The sequence below is a fragment of the Electrona antarctica genome, assembly GCF_951216825.1.
Source record: "Electrona antarctica genome assembly, chromosome: 15".
Lineage (NCBI taxonomy): Eukaryota > Metazoa > Chordata > Actinopteri > Myctophiformes > Myctophidae > Electrona > Electrona antarctica.
The window spans coordinates 4957476-4979630 of record NC_136796.1 but is presented as its reverse complement, the minus strand read 5'-3'; the positions used below and the strand labels follow the sequence as shown (position 1 = coordinate 4979630).

At 44.4% G+C, this 22155-nt stretch overlaps 1 protein-coding gene and 1 long non-coding RNA gene across 3 annotated transcripts; both read left to right on the top strand.

Annotated features, from left to right (window-relative positions):
- Window positions 1-1200: 1200 nt before the first annotated feature.
- Window positions 1201-6449, top strand: LOC306938422. The gene is made up of 3 exons (XR_013791720.1): window positions 1201-1522; window positions 4362-4508; window positions 5232-6449. It is a non-coding gene; the product is annotated as an uncharacterized lncRNA (long non-coding RNA).
- An 8160-nt stretch (window positions 6450-14609) lies between these two features.
- Window positions 14610-21948, top strand: LOC306938747 (uncharacterized protein). Of its 2 annotated transcripts, none has more exons than XM_079523023.1 (5): window positions 14610-14738; window positions 15681-15832; window positions 17939-19076; window positions 19493-19639; window positions 20350-21948. In XM_079523023.1, the coding sequence occupies exons 2-5, from the start codon at window positions 15713-15715 to the stop codon at window positions 21363-21365; spliced, it is 2421 nt and encodes an 806-aa protein (XP_079379149.1). In that variant the 5' UTR covers window positions 14610-14738; window positions 15681-15712; the 3' UTR covers window positions 21366-21948. The 2 variants fall into 2 exon arrangements, with proteins under 2 accessions (XP_079379149.1, XP_079379148.1); XM_079523022.1 differs by having other exon boundaries at window positions 15644-15832.
- Window positions 21949-22155: the final 207 nt, after the last annotated feature.

Genomic DNA, 22155 nt, shown 5'->3' with positions numbered 1-22155 from the left:
CTTTGGCTCTATTAGTAATCTCAGCAAGGCAAATGGCTTCTTGGTTAGAGTGGGTGACAATGTTATCACACGTAAAGATTAAATTACCTACCTAGGTTCCATCCTGGAGGCTAATCTTTCCGGTGATAAAATGGCCACCAACGTAATCAAAAAAGTCAACCATAGAACAAGATTCCTCTACAGGATCTCCTCACTGGTCAACAAAAACACCTTGAAGACCTTAACAGGAGCCCTTGTACAGGGTTTCTTTGACTATGCATGCACCTCCTGGTACCACAGCACCTCAAAGGCCCTAAAAACCAGGCTCCAGACTTCCCAAAACAAACTGGTCAGGCTCCTACTTGATCTAGCCCCCCGAACCCACCTCACCCCTGCCCACTTCGACAGGCTGGAATGGCTTAGGGTCGACGACAGAGTACAGCATCTGGCAATGGGTCTGGTCCACAAGATTCGATACACCACCAAGATACCCATGTACCTGTCTAGATACTTCCTTAATGTTAACGAAGTCCACACCCCCAACACCAGAGGGAGTGCAACGAACCATGTACAACCCAGATTCGGCACAAACAAGGGACTAAATTCTTTTCGCTCCTATGCCACCAAAATGTGGAACGCCCTACCAACTGTCATTAAGACATGCGAATCCCTTGACTCCTTCAAAACCGCTCTCAAAGGGCACCTACGGATGGCTGCAATTCGAAACTGGCCCCCGTAAAATCTGAATCCCCCCCCCCGCCCCCCCCCTTTTCCCCCTCACTGTATATATTTCTTTTCCCTTTTTACCTCCTTTATGATGAATTCCTGTTCTGTCTATAGAAGTGTCTATTTGTACGTCTCTAAATGTTTTGATGATTTGAACATGGTGGACCCTATTGGAAACAAGTGTAATGCTTAATTGGGTCGTCCACTCACAGTTAACAGCCTTTGTATTGAGTTTGTGCTTGAAATGTACTGTAATTCTGCAAACTGTTAATAAATTCTTCAATCAATCAATCAAATCTCTCCGGGAGTGTGGTCTCGGTCTCTCTCTCTCTCTCTCTCTCTCTCTCTCTCTCTAGGTGCTGCCCATAGAGTAGGGTGCTGCCACACTTATAAAAGAGCCGCGGACGTTCTCGGCTGTCCGCAGCTTCTTTTTCCGGGTTTTTAGACAGCTGGTGGATGGAAATTAAGCTCCACCTCCGCGGACGACTTGCGCGACGGCCAGATTCCCGGAAACGCTCTCCTCCGCGGCAGTCGTCCGCGGAGGTGGAGCTTCTTTTCCTCTAAAAACCCGGAAAAAGAAGCTGCGGACAGCTTCTTCTGTCCGCGGCTGTCGGCCGTTTTGCGCTTAGGTGTGGAAACACTGTCTCTCTCTCACCCCGGGAGTGTGGTCTCTCTCTCTGGGAGTGTGTGGTCACAGTGCATGTGGTATTGTAGTTTTTTTTCATGGTGGAACAACAAAGACTCCTCCAGACGGGATTTAAACAATTAACAACACAAACCGTTAGCTTCGACGGATAACATCCATAGTGGCTCGAAGGTAAAGTAAACACGTATAATATATTTGACATGAGTACATTTATTGAGGAAAAAACCGCATGGAACACGGAGCTTCCAGTGGATAGCACAATGCGCTAGCATAGCTGCTAATGCTATAGTCCTATATATTTAACCTATGTATTTAACGTAACAGGGAAGCTAACAAAGACAAGCCTCCCTCCAAGAATGCGCGCGTGTATGTGCGTGCGCGTGTTATTAATGTACGGGAGCAAGCAGTGTTGCCAGGTTTTGAGAGTTGAGAAACAAGCAACCATGCAGGCCCAGGTGGGTACAGGCTTTATAGTTGTCTCCACCAGGCCGAAGGCACGGGGAGAGAGTATGTTTTGCACTCCTTCCGTCTGTGAACAGCTAATCTCCGGCACCGTTAACCCGGTCGATGCCACATTTTGCACACACACTCCCTGGATGCCAACGATGAACCTCTGCCCCAAAATTTCCAGAACGGCCTGTTATAGCGCCACCAGGAGGCCGCTTTGTGCAAAACAAGTTTTTGGACAGTACACCTACAGATTTTGTCCAAACATCAGGCAAATTGGTACACAGTCTCTCTAGAGCCATTCAACGAAACGGGTCTTCAGATTTCTCAGACTCCATCCTGATTGGCTAAGATTGGCTTCCAAAGTTCGCAGGAGTGCTCAGTTTCAAACAAAATGCTGCAAATCATGAATCTGCTCTGAATCTGATTCGAGCATCTCCCATGATGTTCCCGGCTGGTCAACAGTAGCCTGGCTAATAAGCCAGACTCAAATCACACTGTCGTGTGGTATTTGAGTCTGGAGATGCTGTGTATGGATCTTGTTTCCCGGGGGGCGGGTTCAAACATTTTCTCTTTGACGCAATTGGTTAGAGCTACTGTCAGTCAAAGGTCTCAAGCATTGTACCAAAGCCCGCCCATATTGCATACCGTGTCCCGATTTGGCCACACCAGTTCTCTGGTGTAGGAAATGGGCGTACAATTGAGCCTCTCCAGACCGTAATCCGCCGGCAGGCAATTTTTTGTGTGCCAACGGCTGATTCGGTCTGGCTTATTAGCCAGGCTAGGTCAACAGTGCATCCATAGGAAATTAAGGCAGACTTGTGCTGCTTTTTTAATATTTGGGGATCAATGGCACGTGATTCTTTGTTTGATCTAGGGCTGGGCGATATGACAAAATCTCATATCACGATATAGAATTTTTTTATCACGATAACGATATACTCACGATATAGCATATTTTTTACGATACCGATTTTTTTAAATCTAAAAAATAGATTTTTGTTCAGGCTGAGTACTTTACTGTACTGTACTTGGGCTGTACTGTACTGTACTGTACTGTACTGTACTTAACTGTACTGTACTGTACAAGCTCTCCTCCCTGGCCTCTGTCTGTGTGTTAGGCTGCACAACAGTGACACTTGCTGGTGACAATAATTATGCTATTTCCGTGCTCGGATACAGGGACACAGGGACACACACATAACCGTCTATAGTGGTTGCACCACTCAAAAAACAGGAAAAGAACACTTATGCCAATATCAAACTTATGCCAATTACAATATGTAAAATCACAATATCCAGTCTAATTATATGAATATAATACTGATGCCCTGCCCATGCACAGACAGGCCTAAAGCAAATACAAAAATAATACAAAATAAAATATATATAATAATAATAATAATAATTATTATTATTATTATTATTATTATTATTATTATTATTATTATTATTATTATGACAATTAAAAAGCAAAAATAAAGAAATAAGACTTTCCCATTCAGACACAGAAGTACAGGCCTGTGTCTGCATTACATTTTCTTATGGAAAAAAGAAATACCTCATGTCACCCACTGCCACACAGTTGTTGTTGTTTCAGTTCATTTTAAGCTCTGTATAGGGAATCAAAATGTTCTGTTGTAGTTGTAGTCACTGTAGTGTAGTTTGTTAAAGACGTTGGGAAGCTTAACGATGTTTAATTGACTACAGGCGATAGAGTGAGAGACAACGCGACCGCGTCGTCAACTCTCCAATGCCCAGCTGTGCGTATGGGAGTGGATGTTTTTCTTTTCTTTTTTTTTTTATGATCACAACTTAAGTTAGCGTCTTGTGTTGTGTTGTCAATTGTTCAACTGTGTAAAATATGCGTCTGATGCGTGGCTCACGCAGTTTATCAATTTGACCCAACATGAAACCTGCATTTATAACAGTGAATGGCCGGTTACTTTAGTGTTACTCCGCTCTGAATCTCGTCAGCCATCATCTCCCTTCATGTTTGTTATGAAATAACAGCACAGCGTGGCTGGGCGCTGTCACGTCAAACACTGCCGTACCGCTTGTTTTGCGACACAACGATATAAACGATAGAGAAAACATTTTTCACGATAGACATTTTCTATCGTCTATACGATATATATCGTCATATCGCCCAGCCCTAGTTTGATCCCGCAAAAACTCAGATGTGTGGCTCACAGAATATGATTATTGGCAAAATCTCTGAAAGTTTTGGCGGTCTCGTTTTCATTTTGCACTGCATCAGTGGTGGTTGCAATCACCTGCACTACAATATTACAACATAATATGCAGTTGTAATATAGTATGCAGACTGATTTACCAGCTGTTAAAAGTAAGAGGAGTCAGTGTGTGTTTAGGTCCTAGGTCATATCAATCGGCACCAGACTATTATGTCCAAAATTCAATCTGCTGGAAGAACATAATGTTATTGGCACAATTAGTGTGCGTGCGCGCATGCGTGTGTGATCAACTGTCACCACATTGTTGAAGGTCTGTATTGTAAGGTTACTAAATAACTAAAGGTTACTTCCACTGGTGATTTCTACAGAGCACCACAGGGAGACATATGCAGTATCAGGACAGATGGCCTCCAAAAAACATTCAACGTTGTCAGAGGAACAGCGAAAACTGGACCTGGGACATGGACTGCTTGGTGATGCAAGGATGCAACCTGTAGTGAAGTTGTACAGGAAAGGTATGTACTGTTATGTGTTATGTGTTTTCCACGCGACAGATCTGGTTTGTGTCCACACAGTCCTGTGTTAAGCGAACATATATGTGTAAACAAATGACACACAGTCGCACATGCCTTTCATCTATTGGACAACCTTTCTAAGAAAAATCACTTCATTGCCATAGACCACAATGGAGCAACGGCAGTGTATTATGATAGCTTCACTTTCATGATAGTGAAGCTATCGGATGGATAATGAAAGTGTACACGCGGTTTCGTTTTACAAAAATGTCCATCCGTGCATATCTAATGCCCCCCCACTTGATCTGCAGCAGTGTTCATTTTGTTATCATTTGAGAAATATTGTCAGAGTCGGCTGTTTTCACAGGCTGACACAGAAAGGGTAATGCATGCATTCATTACTAGCAGGTTAGACTATTGTAACGCCCTCCTATCTGGTGTCCCGAAAAAAGAAGTTGCCCGACTACAACTACTCCGCAGCATGCGTACTGACTAAGACCAGACGGAGGGCACACATCACACTCATTTTAAAGTCGCTTCACTGGTTACCTGTTTTAGAATTGAAAAGACAAAAATAATTGAAAGACAAGTAATTTTGTTTGGTTGTGCTTGGGTGTTTTGCTCTGAAAATAGCAGATCTACAAGCTCACAACGTGTTGCGCTGAGACACATATATGTACCAATTATGTTTAATGGTGTTCTTTCATTATATCCTTTTCCTAGACTTCCTTCTGGTCCAAGATGAGCTATTTAAGAGACCAAATGATGGCTTTTCATATTTATTTAGCTCTTCCACTCAGGAAGTAGAAGAGCAGCAGCGGCGGCAAGTGATGGCAATCTTTGACGAGAAGTCGGATGAGGAGGAATTCCTTGGATTTCCTGACCCGGATCATGATTCAAAACCATCAAAACAAACTCACTCCGTGGGAAGACAGACAGCGAAGAAAATCTATATTTGTACAGAGTGTGGAAAAAGTTTTAGACAAAAGGGAAAACTGAATGACCACACAATAATGCATACAGGAAAATGGCCACATACTTGTAAAATATGTGGCAAAGGCTCTATTGGAAAGGGTGAACTGACAATACACATGATGACTCATACAGGGTTAAAGCCCTTTACCTGTACAGTTTGCTACAAATCATATCGTCAAATTTCTCATCTAAAATCACACATGAGGACTCATACAGGGGAAAGGCCAGTTACTTGTAGCATTTGTGGCAAAGGCTGTTCTCACAATGGTCAATTAAAGTCACACATGAGGATTCACACAGGGGAAAAGCCCTTTATTTGTATAACTTGTGGTAAAGGCTTTAGTGATGTGGGTCATTTAAAAACACACTGGAGGGTTCATACAGGGGAAAAACCATTTACTTGTAAAGTTTGTGGCATAAGCTGTAGTCAAAAGGTTAATCTGAAAAGACACATGATGACTCATACAGGGGAAAGCCGGCCAAGACCATGTGTTTGTACATTCTGTGGCAAAGGCTGTGATTCAATGTCTAAACTGAAATTACACACAATGGTGCATACAGGGGAAAGGCCCATTAAGTGTAACGTGTGTGGTAAAGGCTGTCGTGAAAGGGGTGATCTAAAAACCCACATGAGGATTCATACTGGGGAAAAACCCTTCATTTGTAAAGTTTGTGGAAAAGCCTGTAATCAAAACACTCATCTAACGGTACACATGCGTATTCACACAAGGTGAACGTTAAAGGCTGTATTATAAAGTATGATTTATAAAACATGTGATTTGTTTCTCATGTTTGCTTTGAAGCGGATGAAGATAATCAAATATTTGTTATTATAAATGAATGGTACAGTAAAAATGCATGGAAATACACAGGTACATGTCTACATTGGGAACAACACCATATAGTTGGTATGTGATAGCAATTTGATTAGATAATGTTATGTTTCTTATGTTTGCATTGAAGCGGATGGGGACAATCAAATATTCAATATTTTATTATAAACTAGATAAAGTGCCCCTCAGGGCACAGGGATTCACCAGGGCAGGTCAGGTTGTGGCCTCCTGGTGGTGCTATAATAGGCCAATGGGTGCCATTTCTTCTTATGCCTTGGATGGCAATTAGATGATTTCAGGCATTTTATTTCAAAAATGTGTTTTGCCAAAATCAACCTGTTGGTGGCGCTATAACAGGCCAATGTGATATTCCTCAGCCTAGTAGGAAAGTAAATTGCACGCTGTGTTCATGATTTGAGGCTTTTTGTTCCAAACGGGCCAATCCTGCAAACTTTGAAAGCCAATGTTAGCCAATTAGGATGGAATATGAAATATCGGACAGATCCGTCTTGCACACATGACTTTAGAGATAGTGTGTAACGATTTGCGGGATTTTTGGACACAATCTGGAGGAGTATTATCAAAAAATGTGTTTTTCAAAAGTCGGCCCCCTTGGTGGCGCTATAACAGGCCGTTCTGGAAAGTTTGGGGGCAGAGGTTCGTCGTTGGCACCCAGGGAGTGTGTGAAAAATGGCATCGACCAGGTTAACTCACACACACAGACACACACACACTGACTGAGTGCAAAACATACTCTCTCCCCATGCCTTCGGCCTGGTGGAGACAATTATTGGTACAGTTAAACAACTTGTAAATAATCACAGAGGTACATGTGTACATTAGGAACAATAACATGTAGTTGGTATGTGATAACAATTTGTTTAGATTTTTTTTATTATTATTATTTTATGTTTGCTTTGTAGTGGATGGGGATAAAATAAATTGGTAGAGTTAAACTACTTGGGAATAAAAGTGATACAAAGTGTCATGAATGGCGGACTCATCTTCAAAGTGCTGTCCCATTCCTTTCACAACAATAGAGAGTATGCACATGCATGCTTTTCCCATCAGGACACTAGACTGAGTGGCAAAACATTGAGCAGCATGGAGTGTTGGAGTTTAGAAGCGCTTGTTGGAAATCACTCAACCGTCCTGCGTACCACCTGTTTCTAAATGTCACATAATGCAGGAGGCAGCAAAATGTTGGGTTATTGAAAACAAGCACTTCCAAAAATCCACACTTAGAAAAATAATCAAATGCAGGGCATTTCTTGACAGAAAGTAGCTCATAACGTTTCTATGGTGGATTTTTATGAAACAAAAACTTTGCAGATAGAAAGAGGGTAATTCAAGCTTTTCGTACAGCTGCAATGTTGGTGAGTTTAACATTGTTTAATGCAATCAGACAGGACTTTTCTGTGTGGATGAATGGGCTGTCAAGGCCAGAAAGTAGTTTTTTGCCACTCAGTGGGCGTTCCCGCATAACTGCAGGTACGATGATGTCACACGCATACCCTCTATTTGGAGCCCTTGCAGCCTCTCACCCTCAAGCACTTACAGCTGACGTCACTAAAGTCAATGCGGGTTCAGGGCTTGAGGGAGGCCTACTAGAACCCAAGAGGCCAACTTTGCTTTACTTCCCGTATCTGCGTGAGGTGGGCGGTAACATTATTAGGAGACGGGAAGAATGTTGGAGTCTTCATTTCCAATGGGAGAGTGAACGTGAACACAGCTTATGAATCATTCCTTAACTCCATGGTCACTGAACTAAATACTGGACCCAATCATCACAAGGCACACAATATTTACAAGATATTCATAGTAAAGTGGCTTCTTTTAGCGAGACAAATCAGGAGAAAATCTACTTTGTTAATGACATTTCTTTATCCCAGCAACAAACTCGCAAGATTTGAGATGAGTCCGGAAGCCTCTCTCTGTCCATCTGCAATTTCACGCTGTGAAATTCACGGACAACACATAGGGGGCTCTGGCCCCATATATTTAAGATGAGAATATGAATATTATAACGTGAAATGAATGGACATATTTAAAACGATTAGAAACGATCCTTATGTGCCCAAATTAGAGCTGGCATACTTGGTCTGCATATTGAGACAGGCAGATATGTAGGCACGGTTGAGGAGGATAGATTATGTAGTGTAGTCTGTGTGATCTAAAGGAAAATGAAATGCCATTCTACAACTCTATTAGTGGGAGACTTTTTAATAGATCCAAATCATGAATTTATATGGTTGGAGGACTTCAAGAAACTAAAACGACTATTTCAAAAGTACACCTTTTCATTTGCCTCATTCCTTGAAAAGGCCTGGTCAATGAGGAGGAGGGCCATTTACATGTAAAATTGCCTTGTTTATTTGTTTTCATTTTGTTTTCATTTTTGTTCAAATACTGTACAAATATGTATTCATGTATTAATAATGCATCTTCTTCTATCGGGTTTCGTGCCGGTTGGAAGCATACTAGGGCCGGTTGGAAGCATACTAGGGCCTCTACTGTTCCTAATATATGTAAACGACATGACTTCAGCTTGTGACTGCAACTTGTTCCTGTTCGCAGATGACTCGGCACTGCTGGTCTCGGACAGGGGCAAACTGCAGGTTGAAAATGCCCTCAGCTCTGAACTCGGTAGAATCTGCACCTGGCTCGCTGATAACAAACTATTGTGATGTGCGTGCGTGTGAACACGGACGCATCAATGACGCCACGCAGGCAGGCGTGTTAAACGAACGGGGACAGTGATTGCATGCATTGAATTCAGGTGGTGACTATAGGACGCCAGTATAAAAGTGACACTTAGACGTTTGTGCGTCGTTGGAGCCCACGTCTTGTGAAGCGGCACTCTGGGTGCGGGAGGTGGCCGTTCGCAAGTATTAGTCTTGCCGGCGGTGAAGACAGGTAGTGAGGGGGAGCTAGTTGTCTTAAGTCAGCAGGAGGGGAGACTACACCTGCGGTCTCCTGTAGTTAGATAGAGGGGGCTTAGAGAGTGTGTGCTCACATTGCTCCTCCGCAGTACTGCGATCTGAGAAGGACTGGTTAACTGTCCGCACGTCACGTCGTCCGACACGCAGCTCCCCGGGGAGTTGGACGGCGTCACAAGCAAAGACCCCGGGGGAGGGTCCGCCACCACGGCGAGTTAAGTACCCGAATAAAGAGACATTGTATCGTGTATTGCCGGCATGGATGCACTGATTATTTAAGAGACATTGTATTGTGTATTTCCTGTATGTTGCACTGATTATTTAAGAGACATTGTATTTATATAGGCCTGTAGTTTATACCTGGTTTTACTGGTGTTGTTATGTTAATATACTGTAATTCATACTTATTCCGCATACTATACTAATTCTATGTACTTGTCGAGCATTATAATAAAGGTCGCTCATTTGTACATCCTTGTCTGTGGTGCTTCCAGGGCTGATGTTTACCCCTACAGTTTGGGGGACGATAGAACTCACATTTATTACACTGGTGGCAGTGGTGGGATCTATCGAAATGTCAGTCTCTGATCATGAAGCGGGCCCCAGTAACAACGGTGTTGGCCGGGTTAACAATTTAGCTGCAACTCCACGGCCAGTCTTTATGCCAGAAACATTCACGGGCACGGGGCGAGAATGGGCTGATTGGGCTGAACAGTTCGAAATGGCAGCTGATGTTAATAATTGGGATGAATCTCTGAGATTAAAGTTTATGAGTCTACTTTTGTCTGGCCGAGCTCGGGAGGTGTATAGCGGGTTGTCTGCAGCAGCTAAAGCTAATTATGCCTCGTTAAAGACTGCAATGGGGAGATGTTTAGACCCATGTGATAGTGAGGACTGGAACAGGGCCAGCTTCTCGTCACGTAGGAGGTTACATAATGAGACTGTAAGAGAATTTGGCATTGCACTTCGCCGGTTGGTCACTAAAGCATACCCTACAATAGATCTTAATACCCAGGATGTGTTGGCAAAAGATCATTTTATTGCACATGTGGGAAATGGGGATTTGCGTATTAACCTCCGCAGTGCCAAACCAGCCACATTAGAGGAAGCAATTAACCTGGCTGCAGAGCTTGAACTCATTAGGGGTCTAGAGGGAGGGGGCCCAATGACTGATGCTAAGGTGCGCGGGGTTGTTGATAAATCTACCAGTGACGAGCGGATAGAATCCCTGCTTGGGGTGGTAGAGGGCCTACGACAAGAAGTCAAATCCCTGCAATCGACAGTACAGGCAATAGGCCACCCAAGTAAAATTGCTCCTACAACCACACCAGCGGTATCGGTTCCTTATGGACGCTCAGTTCAAGCACCCTCCCTATTCAAACGGGAAGCTGAGCGGAACAAGGGATGCTGGGAGTGCGGGTGTACTCGCCACATTCGACGTGACTGTCCTTATTTACAGGGAAACTAGAGGGGGTGTGCACAGAGGGCCCAATGCCCGCCCCCGATTCTATGTCAACCGTGGCCCCTGGTGGTTCTGGATATTTGAAAGCTAAAATAGGTGGGTTGGATTCAGACGGGTTGATAGAGCGGTTCAATCGTACTCTCTTGGATATGGTATCCCTCTTTGTGGAGGAGAATCAGGCCAATTGGGACACACTTTTACCGTATGTTATGCTGGCTTATCGTAGTAGTGTGCATGCTAGCACCCTTTTCACCCCTTACAAGGTATTGTTTGGCCAGGAAATTGTCTTGCCGGTCGATGTTATGTTAAACATTGACAACCAGGAGTCCTTTGCCTCAGTGGATGGGTATGTGTCTAGATTGAGGGACACATTGTCTACTGTGGTTGAGGCAGTTAAAAAACATCAAGCCAGGGCCTCGGGACACCAGAAAGTGGCTTATGATTTCAGGGCAAAGTTCCAGTATTATTCTGAGGGAGAACTAGTTTGGGTGAGGAACAAGGCTAAAAAGCGTGGTCTGTGTCCCAAACTACAGAGACGGTATAAAGGCCCCTTTAGAGTGGCCGAAAGGGTGACTGATGTCCTCTACAGGCTAGTGCCAATGGAGGGAGGCTCAGAAACCGTTGTGCATTTCAATAGACTCAAACCCTGTACTTCTTCCTTGCCAGTGCCATCTGAGTCAACAGAGAATGAGACATCCATGGGAGATAGACGGAGGGTCTGCCCTACTCCGCCAGAACAACGGCAGCAGTCGGAGGTTCCAGGTTGTTCCAGTTGGGTCCAGCTTCGTCCGGCCCGCCGTGATGTCCCCGCGGAGGTGAGGACAGCGCCGGCAGGGGCGACCGAGGGTGGTCAACGGCAACAGAGGACCCCGTCAGCAGGAGTGATGACACCGGTATTGCAGCGCGACCTGGAGACTGTCTCAGATGTCACCGGAGAACAAGGAGGGCCATCAGTAGATTCAGCAGCCTCTGAAGTAACCCTTCCCTCGGACAGGCCTGTGGCTGGTCTTGGACAATCGGGCCACCAAGCTGCAGCGACGTCGGAGGGATGTTCTGCACGCCAGCAGAGCTCATCAGCTGGGTCGCAGAAGGCCAACGGGCCAGAAGGCCCCGCAGCAGCGGAATCGACCCAGCCCTTGGATCTGTCAGCGTCCCGTCCTGAGCGGTGGCAACAAGACGCCATAGGGGTGCCAACGCAAAGGGGAGGACGTCCAGCTCGTCAGCGGAAACCAGCCGTCTGGTCACGAGACTACGAGATGTCCTTATAGACTCGGGGACGAGTCCCTTTCTTCAAGAGGGGGAGAAGTGTGATGTGCGTGCGTGTGAACACGGACGCATCAATGACGCCACGCAGGCAGGCGTGTTAAACGAACGGGGACAGTGATTGCATGCATTGAATTCAGGTGGTGACTATAGGACGCCAGTATAAAAGTGACACTTAGACGTTTGTGCGTCGTTGGAGCCCACGTCTTGTGAAGCGGCACTCTGGGTGCGGGAGGTGGCCGTTCGCAAGTATTAGTCTTGCCGGCGGTGAAGACAGGTAGTGAGGGGGAGCTAGTTGTCTTAAGTCAGCAGGAGGGGAGACTACACCTGCGGTCTCCTGTAGTTAGATAGAGGGGGCTTAGAGAGTGTGTGCTCACATTGCTCCTCCGCAGTACTGCGATCTGAGAAGGACTGGTTAACTGTCCGCACGTCACGTCGTCCGACACGCAGCTCCCCGGGGAGTTGGACGGCGTCACAAGCAAAGACCCCGGGGGAGGGTCCGCCACCACGGCGAGTTAAGTACCCGAATAAAGAGACATTGTATCGTGTATTGCCGGCATGGATGCACTGATTATTTAAGAGACATTGTATTGTGTATTTCCTGTATGTTGCACTGATTATTTAAGAGACATTGTATTTATATAGGCCTGTAGTTTATACCTGGTTTTACTGGTGTTGTTATGTTAATATACTGTAATTCATACTTATTCCGCATACTATACTAATTCTATGTACTTGTCGAGCATTATAATAAAGGTCGCTCATTTGTACATCCTTGTCTGTGGTGCTTCCAGGGCTGATGTTTACCCCTACAGTTTGGGGGACGATAGAACTCACATTTATTACACTATCTTTACACCTGGGAAAAACTGAATCCATTCTCTTTGGATCTAATTGTAATCTCAGCAAGGCAAATGGCTTCTTGGTTAGAGTGGGTGACAATGTTTTCACACGTAAAGATGAAATTACCTACCTAGGTTCCATCCTGGATCTTTCCGGTGATAAAATGGCCACCAACGTAATCAAAAAAGTCAACCAAAGAACAAGATTCCTTTACAGGATCTCCTCACTGGTCGACAAAAACACCTTGAAGACCTTAACAGGAGCCCTCGTACAAGGCTTCTTTGACTATGCATGCACCTCCTGGTACCACAGCACCTCAAAGGCCCTTAAAACTAGGCTCCAGACTTCCCAAAACAAACTGGTCAGGCTCCTACTGGCCTCACCCCCCGAACCCACCTCACCCCTGCCCACTTTGACAGACTGGCATGGCTTAGGGTTGGCGACAGAGTACAGCATCTTGCAATGGGTCTGGTCCACAAGATTCGATACTCCACCAAGATACCCATGTACCTGTCTAGATACTTCCTTAATGTTAACAAAGTCCACACCCACAACACCAGAGGGAGTGCAACGAACCATGTACAACCCAGATTCGGCACAAACAAGGGACTAAATTATTTTCGCTCCTATGCCACCAAAATGTGGAACGCCCTACCAACAGTCATTAAGACATGCAAATCCCTTGACTCCTTCAAAACCGCTCTCAAAGGGCACCTACGGATGGCTGCAATTCGAAACTGGCCCCCGTAAAATCTGAATCCCCCCCCAACGCCCCCCCCCCCCTTTCCCCTCACTGTATATGTTTCTTTTCCCTTTTTACCTCCACTATGATGAATTCCTGTTCTGTTCTTTGTCTATATAGAAGTGTCTATTTGTACGTCTCTAAATGTTTTGATGAATTGAACATGGTGGACCCTGTTGTAAACAAGTGTAATGCTTAATTGGGTCGTCCACTCACAGTTAACAGCCTTTGTATTGAGTTTGTGCTTGAAATGTACTGTAATTCTGCAAACTGTTATTGATTGATTGATTGATTGAAAAATGTATTAACAGTTTGCAGAATTACATTACATTTCATGCACAAACTCAATACAAAGGCTGTTAACTGTGAGTGGACGACCCAATTAAGCATTACACTTAATAAAATGTTCAATCAATAAAAAAAATGGCAAACCTAAATGGTGCATTACCGCCACCTACTAGACTGAGTGTGGAAACAGTGTTGTTGTCAGGGGGGAGGTGGAGGTCGGGGAGAAGCAAACCACGCCTACTATATTTAGGAGACCATTGCTTTGTGTACAATTTCGCGTCTAGTGGCTCCAACGAAGTTGGCCCATCTTCATACATAAACCATCCAGCCTACTAGTCTGTTCTGTGGCCAGGTCGGGAGCGGATGATATCGTTACGTCATGTAATTTTAGTCATTGTTTTGTAGTCACCTCAATCTGTAATTTATTCCTTTCCCTCCCTAGTTTTATTATTCTCTCTCTCTCTCTAAATGGTAAAATGGTAGGCTAAATGGTGCATTTATAGAGCGCCTTTATCCAAGGCACTTTACATAGATTGTGCATTACATTCACCCATTCACACACACATTCATACACCGATTGCAGCGGAAGCCATGCAAGGTACCAACCAGCACATCGGGAGCAATTTGGGGTTCAGTGTCTTGCCCAAGGAGTAAGGACACTTCGACATGTAGACCGAGGAGCCGGGATTCGAACCGCCGACCCATGGATGACGACCTGCTCTACCTCCCCCCCTCTCCCTCTCTCTCTCCCCGGGAGTGTGTGGTCACAGTGCATTGGTGTTTTTTTTTCATGGTGGAAAAACAAAGCCTCCTCCAGACGGGATTTAAAACATTAACAACACAAACCGTCAGCTTCGAAGGCAAACATACACGAGTGGCTCGAAGGTAAAGTAAACACGTATAATATATTTAACATACATTTGAGGAAAAAACGCTATGGAACACGGAGCTTCCAGTGGATAGCACAATGCGCTAGCATAGTGGTAGTGCTATAGTCCTATATATTTAACCTATGTATTTAACGTAACAGGGAGGCTAACAAAGACAAGCCTCCCTCCAAGAATGGCCGATACGATCACATGCGCGCGCGTGTGTGTGCGTGCGCGTGTTTATGTACGGGAGCAAGCAGTGTTGCCAGGTTTTGAGAGATGAGAAACAAGCAACCAGGCCCAGTTATATGAAAACAAGACCCCAAAAGGCGAATATTAGGACACATGAGTCCATTAAAGTTTTTTTTTTAGAAGAAATATACAGTTCAAGTAAAAAAAGCACAAACAACAAAGACAAAAAACTGCAAAACAAAAACAGGTTAAACCTATTCTTCTGACTACAGTGACGTTAGCCGTTACTGATTGAGATTCGAGCATCTGCCATGATGTTCCCGGCTGGTCAACAGTGCATAGAAACCATAGGAAATTAAGGCAGACTCGTGCTGCTTTTTTGAATATTTGGGGATCAATGGCACGTGATTCTTTGTTTGACCCCGCAAAAACTGATGTGTGGCTCACAGAATATGATTATTGGCAAAATCTCTGAAAGTTTTGGCGGTCTCGTTTTAATTTTGCACTGTCTGCATCGGTGGTGGTTGCAATCACCTGCACTACAATATTTCAACATAATATGCAGTTATGTGTTGTGCTATGATGAAAAGTTATATTGTTCCCAACTCAACTACTGGATCAAAGGCTGAAGGAGGTAACTATATGTTCACAGTCTACCTTCAATAACAGCAGACTTTGACCTGCTGTCGATTATTATTTGGATTGTAGAAAATATGTTGTATTCATCAGCCGCTGGTAAACCCATGGACACGTCGCTGCCCCCCAGGTGACAAATCTCGGACAAAGGCAGTCGAGCCAATGGAGACCGATGCTGAATCCAAACCACGCCCATCCACATCCACTCCGGTGTCCCGGAATTCACCTGGAGCTGTTTTGGAGAAGATGTTCTCTTTGCCGTCCCAGCCTGAGTTCTCTCACGTAAGAACATAACTTTATCCTCAGCACTGGGGTAGTTTAACACTTAGGATGCCTAGGACGTCCACACACGTCTTCTCAAATAAAACCGTGGAGTGCCTCGAACGTGTGGACACGTCTTAAAGGTCTTTTTATCGATGTAAAACGCGATCGCTAAAATCCATTTTTTGACAGCTAGGCAATGCCTTGCTCAGCCCTTCCCAGAGCTGTGCATGCAGCCATTCACTTCCTGGTTTACAGGCCGACAATCTGCCTTATTTACTCTCATCTATGCTGCCTCTGCGCAGATTGATCATAACACCAATGTTCTGTCCTAATTTCTGACTTAATCATGCATCTCGTTTAGAATATTAACGCTTCTAAAGAGATATCAGACTTACAACGGAAGTAAAGGAAGATTTTGCCTCCCGGTTTTGGGGGGAAATCTCCCTCATCTGCTTGGCACTCTAGGCCTTTATTCTGAAAAATTCCCCGGCAACCAAATTGGACAACTTTACCATATCCTACAGCAAGCATTGGACCTTCAGCACGTTTGAGTAGAGCAGTGTTTCCCAACCTGTGTGCCGCGGCACTTTACTGTGCCGTTTGATGTGTCCAGGTGTGCCGCCTGATTTGACCGAAAATAACACTAACCCTCCCCCGAAAGCAATATTATAGCTACTGGGCTGCAGGCTTCCTATTGTTGCGTCGTTGTTGTTGTCACACGTCTAACCATTAGACGTGCGATAACGACGGAACAATAGACTCTACGACCCTCGGCCATTGAAATGTTAATGCAAAAGAGATGCATCCAGAAGACGCTACATTTCGCGCATATGCACGTAGACAGCAGACACATACAGTCCTACATGTCCCGACCCAAACACTGAGGAGGTAAAGTAAACGTGACGTTGTTGTGATTAAACATAATGTGCCACGAAAAATAGCTGTCCAACTGTCCAAGTGTCCATACATGATCGCCTCGTTCGGCCAACACAATATATCTCCCTCCCTCCACAGAAGCGCAGTGATGCCTGATTTATTCTTCGTCGTACACGTGTTCCATGCTGAAAATGGCTGATTTACAAGCTCACAACGCGTTGCGGACGCAACGCGTTGTGAGCTTGTCGATCAGCTATTTTCAGCACGTGGAAATATGCAGGCTGTGAGAACTGAGACCCTTCACAATAAAAGCATGCAGCTTTCACAAGTTGGCCCATAATAAAGACAAGGAAAAGCATATGAGCTATTTTTTCTCCAAAATGTATTTTTTTTAAAGGAATTCATTTTTTATTATTAAATCCCCCAAAGTTTTTTTATTCAATGAAGTCTGAGGTTCTATATGGCTATGGGCTGTGGTACTGTGGTAATAATAATAATAATAATTCAAAAAAGAAAGAATGAAAAATAACTAAAATAGTTCATTTTTTTGTTCAAAATATTGAATGATGAATATATATATATATACACCGTATATCTAGGTGTGCCCTGAGATTATGTGCCCTGAGAGAGACTATGAAAAGTGTGCCCTGGGACAAAAAAGGTTGGGAAACACTGGAGTAGAGGGTTCACTGTGATTGGCCAGTCGCTGTGATTGACAGCCTAGACCTAACTAACTAGCCTAAAACTAAACGCAGTGGCTGAGGGCGTTTCCAAGAACCCGGAAGAACGACGGAATCCCCTGAAGATCTCCTCCTCGCTATCCTACAGTGCTTTTGTGAGGAGGACAACGACAACAACAACACGTTTGTTTACTTGGGCGGGTGGAGTTTGGGAACTTAACTTTTGTCAGATTTCCTCCTCAGAAATATAGCAGACATTTTAACAGGTAAATGCAGCTGGATGTCATAATGTTAACTGTGGGTTTTTTTTCATTGATTTATTTCTGTGCCAGCATGAAATTAAGCTGTATATGAGTTGTCCATGCTTACACACAGTAACACCCAGAATTAATAATTAGTAATGGGCCAGACTCCAGATGTATTGTGGGTCTTACCTAAAATGAATTTGACACTGCTGGTTTAAGTGGTAAAGAACTAAGTTTCCCTTCAACGCAAACAACATGAAACAATACCTTCATGATTCCTTCATGATAGCATGATTCATTTCTCAGTTCTGTTTCCTCTCCAGGATGTGCTTGTCGCGCCCCAGAGCCTGACAGCTGTGAGCAACACTACCGGCAGCATCAGTGTGAAACCACAAGACACTAAAAGGAAATCGGTGACGCCATCCTTGCGTGACCAGAATCCATTGCTGCCCGTTGAGTCAAGTCCGTCCACTGTGAACACAGAGAGCAGCACTGTGGCCTCGGAGCAGCCCGAGGATGACAGCCAGGCTGTGCAAAAAGAGGGTCTGGGCGAAGTGCTCGGCATTGACGCTAGCCACTCTGTGATGTCACGCTGCGGTCAGAGGAGCGAGCATAACAATGTGACCTCCTTCACAAAAACGGCTGTCGAACCCAAAGCTGCCCCCTCCTCGTTAAAACACAGTGGTGAATATGTCAGGATGGAGGACCGCACTCTGTCCAAAGAGCAGGAATCTATGCAGAAGGATAGGAATGTAACAAATGTGAGTGTAAGTTACGCCAGTGGCGGTAGCCCAATGAACAGCCCTGCAGACAAAGTGAAAGGCGCTCGGCTCAAGTCAGACATGGTAGACGCTCTGGCCAGCAGCTGTGTCCAGCAGACCCCTCCGACCGCCACAGATGATAGTTTAGCCTCAATGTCCCAGTCTGTGTTCTCCCAGATATCAAATTGGGACTCTGTTATCGTAACAGGGAGCGAGTCAAACGCTCAGTCGCTGCTGAAGCGTGGACAATGCTATACTGTTCCCAGTCAGTTGCTGTCACTAGACCAAGACGTGATGGATGAGGGAGGCGAGCCTGGAGAAGAAGAGAAGGGGATTGTAAAGGAAAGAGAGAACAAATTTGGGCGTGAGGGTTCGGCTCTGGGCCTGGCTCTCTCCCAAAGCCAGGTGTTGTCCCCTAAACCCATGGAGATGGCGAGGAGGGAGGAGGGAAGCAGCCTCATAGTGGGGTCTGAAAGCGAGAGAAGCCATGTGCCACTCGAGAAAGAGGACCCATTGTCATCGTCACAGCAAAACAGGAGCGGTTCTCAGCCACCGGGAAGCAAGGTGTCCACCAACGATCACGGTTCCCAGTCCCAGCATAAAGACGTGCGCGTGGCTCCTGATAGCCTCTCCCAGGCTGACAGGGAGGGGCCTGAAGCAAAGGGAGTCAAAGACAAGAGCCTCAGTGTCAGCTCTGGAGGTAAGATTGACACAGGACAGAATTCAAGGCAATAACAATGTGGGCCACACTTCCACTTTCTTTGTTGTGTCATGAATCATGTGTGAACATTTTTAAATTAGTGTGATAGTAACTTAGGTGGATGGGTCGGTCGAGTACTATTATATCAGTATGTAGACTTATCCACCAGCTGTTAAAAGTAAGAGGAGTCAGTATGTGTTTAGGTCCTAGGTCATATCAATCGGCACCAGACTATTATGTCCAAAACTCAATCTGCTGGAAGAACATAATGTTATTATAAACGCACAATTAGTGTGCGTGCGCACATGCGTGTGTGATCAACTGTCACCACATTGTTGAAGCTCTGCAGTGATCTTCTGTATTGTATGTAAGGTTACTAAAAAACTAAAGGTTACTTCCACTGGTGATTTCCACAGAGCACCACAAGGAGACATATGCACTATCAGGACAGATGACCTCCAAAAAACATTCAATGTTGTCAGAGAAACAGCAAGAACTGGACCTGGGACGTAGACTGCTTGGTGATGCAAGGATGCAACCTGTAGTGAAGTTGTACAGGATAGGTACGTACAGTTACAGTATATGTGCCTTCCATGCCCAAAGTCTGCAAAGAAATTCCAGACCAAGGACCACACTCACTTGCATTTTTCATTAGATCTGGTTTGTGTCCACACAGTCCTGTGTTAAGTGAACATATATGTGTAAACAAATGACACACGGTCGCACATGCCTTTCATCTATTTGACAGAACCTTTTAAAGAAAAATCACTTCATTGCCATAGACCACAATGGAGCAACGGCAGTGTATTATGATAGCTTCACTTTCTTTATAGTGGTTTTGTATTCCAATAAATGTGGTTGGTTAACGGATGGATAATGAATTTGTACACGCGGTTTCGTTTGACAAAAATGTCCATCCGTGCATGTGTTTGTGCATCTGTTTTCACAGGCTGACACAGAAAGGGTAATGCATGCATTCATTACTAGCAGGTTAGACTTTTGTAACGCCCTCCTATGTGGTGTCCCGAAAAAAATAAGTTGCCCGGCTAAAACTACGCAGCAGCACGCGTACTGACTAAGACCAAACGGAAGGCACACATCACACCCATTTTAAAGTCGCTTCAAAATAATTGAAAGACAAGTAATTTTGTTCGGTTGTGCTCGGGTGTTTTGCTCTGAAAATAGCAGATCTACAAGCTCACAACGTGTTGCGCTGAGACACATATGTACCAATTATGTTTAATGGTGTTCTTTCATTATATCCTTTTCCTAGACTTCCTTCTGGCCAAAGAGGAGCCTCCACAGATTAAAGAGGAACAAGATGAGCTACTTAAGAGACCAAATGATGGCTTTTCATATTTATTTAGCTCTTCCACTCAGGAAGTAGAAGAGCAGCAGCGGCGGCAAGTGATGGCAATCTTTGACGAGAAGTCGGATGAGGAGGAATTCCTTGGATTTCCTGACCCGGATCATGATTCAAAACCATCAAAACAAACTCACTCCGTGGGGAGACAGACAGCGAAGAAAAACTTCATTTGTACAGAGTGTGGAAAAAGTTTTAGAAACAAGGGACACCTGAATGAGCACACAATAATGCATACAGGAAAATGGCCACTTACTTGTAAAATATGTGGCAAAGGCTCTATTGGAAGGTATGGACTGACAATACACATGCGGACTCATACAGGGTTAAAGCCCTTTACCTGTACAGTTTGCTACAAAGCGTATCGTCAAATTGCTCATCTAAAATCACACATGAGGACTCATACAGGGGAAAGGCCAGTTACGTGTACCATTTGTGGCAAAGGCTGTGCTCACAATAGTCAATTAAAGGCACACATGAGGAGTCACACAGGGGAAAAGCCCTTTATTTGTATAACTTGTGGTAAAGGATTTGGTTATGTGGGGCATTTAAAAACACACTGGAGGATTCATACAGGGGAAAAACCATTTACTTGTGAAGTTTGTGGCATAAGCTTAAGTCAAAAGAATCATCTGAAAAGACACATGATGACTCATACAGGGGAAAGCCGGCCAATGCCATTTGTTTGTACATTCTGTGGCAAAGGCTTTGATTCAATGACTACACTGAAAGTACACACAATGGTGCATACAGGGGAAAGGCCCTTTAAGTGTAATGTGTGTGGTAAAGGCTGTCGTGAAATGAATCATCTAAGAACCCACATGAGGACTCATACTGGAGAAAAACCCTTCATTTGTACAGTTTGTGGAAAAGCCTGTAGTCAAACCTCTCATCTAAGAGTACACATGCGTATTCACACAAGGTGAAAGTTAAAGGCTGTATCATAAAGTTTGATTTAAAAACAGCTTTATATGGGTCCTACATGTGTCCTAGAGATCATGGTTTGTCAGCCGGAGGTATTGCAGGTGGTCACTGGCCATGAATTCAGAAAATAATTATTAGTAGTTTTTTTTTCCTTTTTTTTACCAATTATTAGTATGTTTTTTGTTTTTACCAATTATTAGTATGTTTTTTCCCCACTTATCAACAATGGCCATCATCTTGGTTAAAAGGTGCTTTATTTATAAAACATATAAAGAGGTGTTTCATACATAACCAACCAAATGTAGCCTAGTTGATGCAAAACGTCAAAGAGCGGCAATCTGAATACACACACACCTGCCCTGTCTCATTTCACTCCAAAAACCCTTGAATATGATGGAATATGATTAAAGATTAGCCTACTGTGTTTATGGTAAGTTCACATGCTCAATTATATTTCCATATCTTTGATTTGCGGGACGTTATTCAGTCCTATAGAGAGTATGCGCGTGACATCATCATCATACCTGGAAGTTATGCGAGAATGCCTACTGATTGGCAAAAACTACTTTCTGGCCTTGACAGCCCATACATACAAAAAGAAAAGTCCTATTTGATTGCATTAAATTACTTTAAACAACATTAAATTCACTTTGTCACTCACTTTGCTGTCACTCGATTTTGCCATTCACTTTATGTGTGCGCATATCCTCTATTCCGTGACTGTCCCACGAGATGTGAGACCGGTGGTCAGCACACCCGACACAATAGTGGTGGTCCCCAGGTTGCTCTTTA

Excerpts from the sequence above, each read along its gene's own strand:
- LOC306938747 (XM_079523023.1), top strand. The coding sequence starts at position 15,713 with ATGGAGACCGATGCTGAATCCAAACCACGCCCATCCACATCCACTCCG. Across the intron at positions 19,077-19,492 it reads CCTCAGTGTCAGCTCTGGAG|AGCACCACAAGGAGACATAT; the intron begins GTAAGATTGACA and ends TGATTTCCACAG. Across the intron at positions 19,640-20,349 it reads AGTGAAGTTGTACAGGATAG|ACTTCCTTCTGGCCAAAGAG; the intron begins GTACGTACAGTT and ends TCCTTTTCCTAG.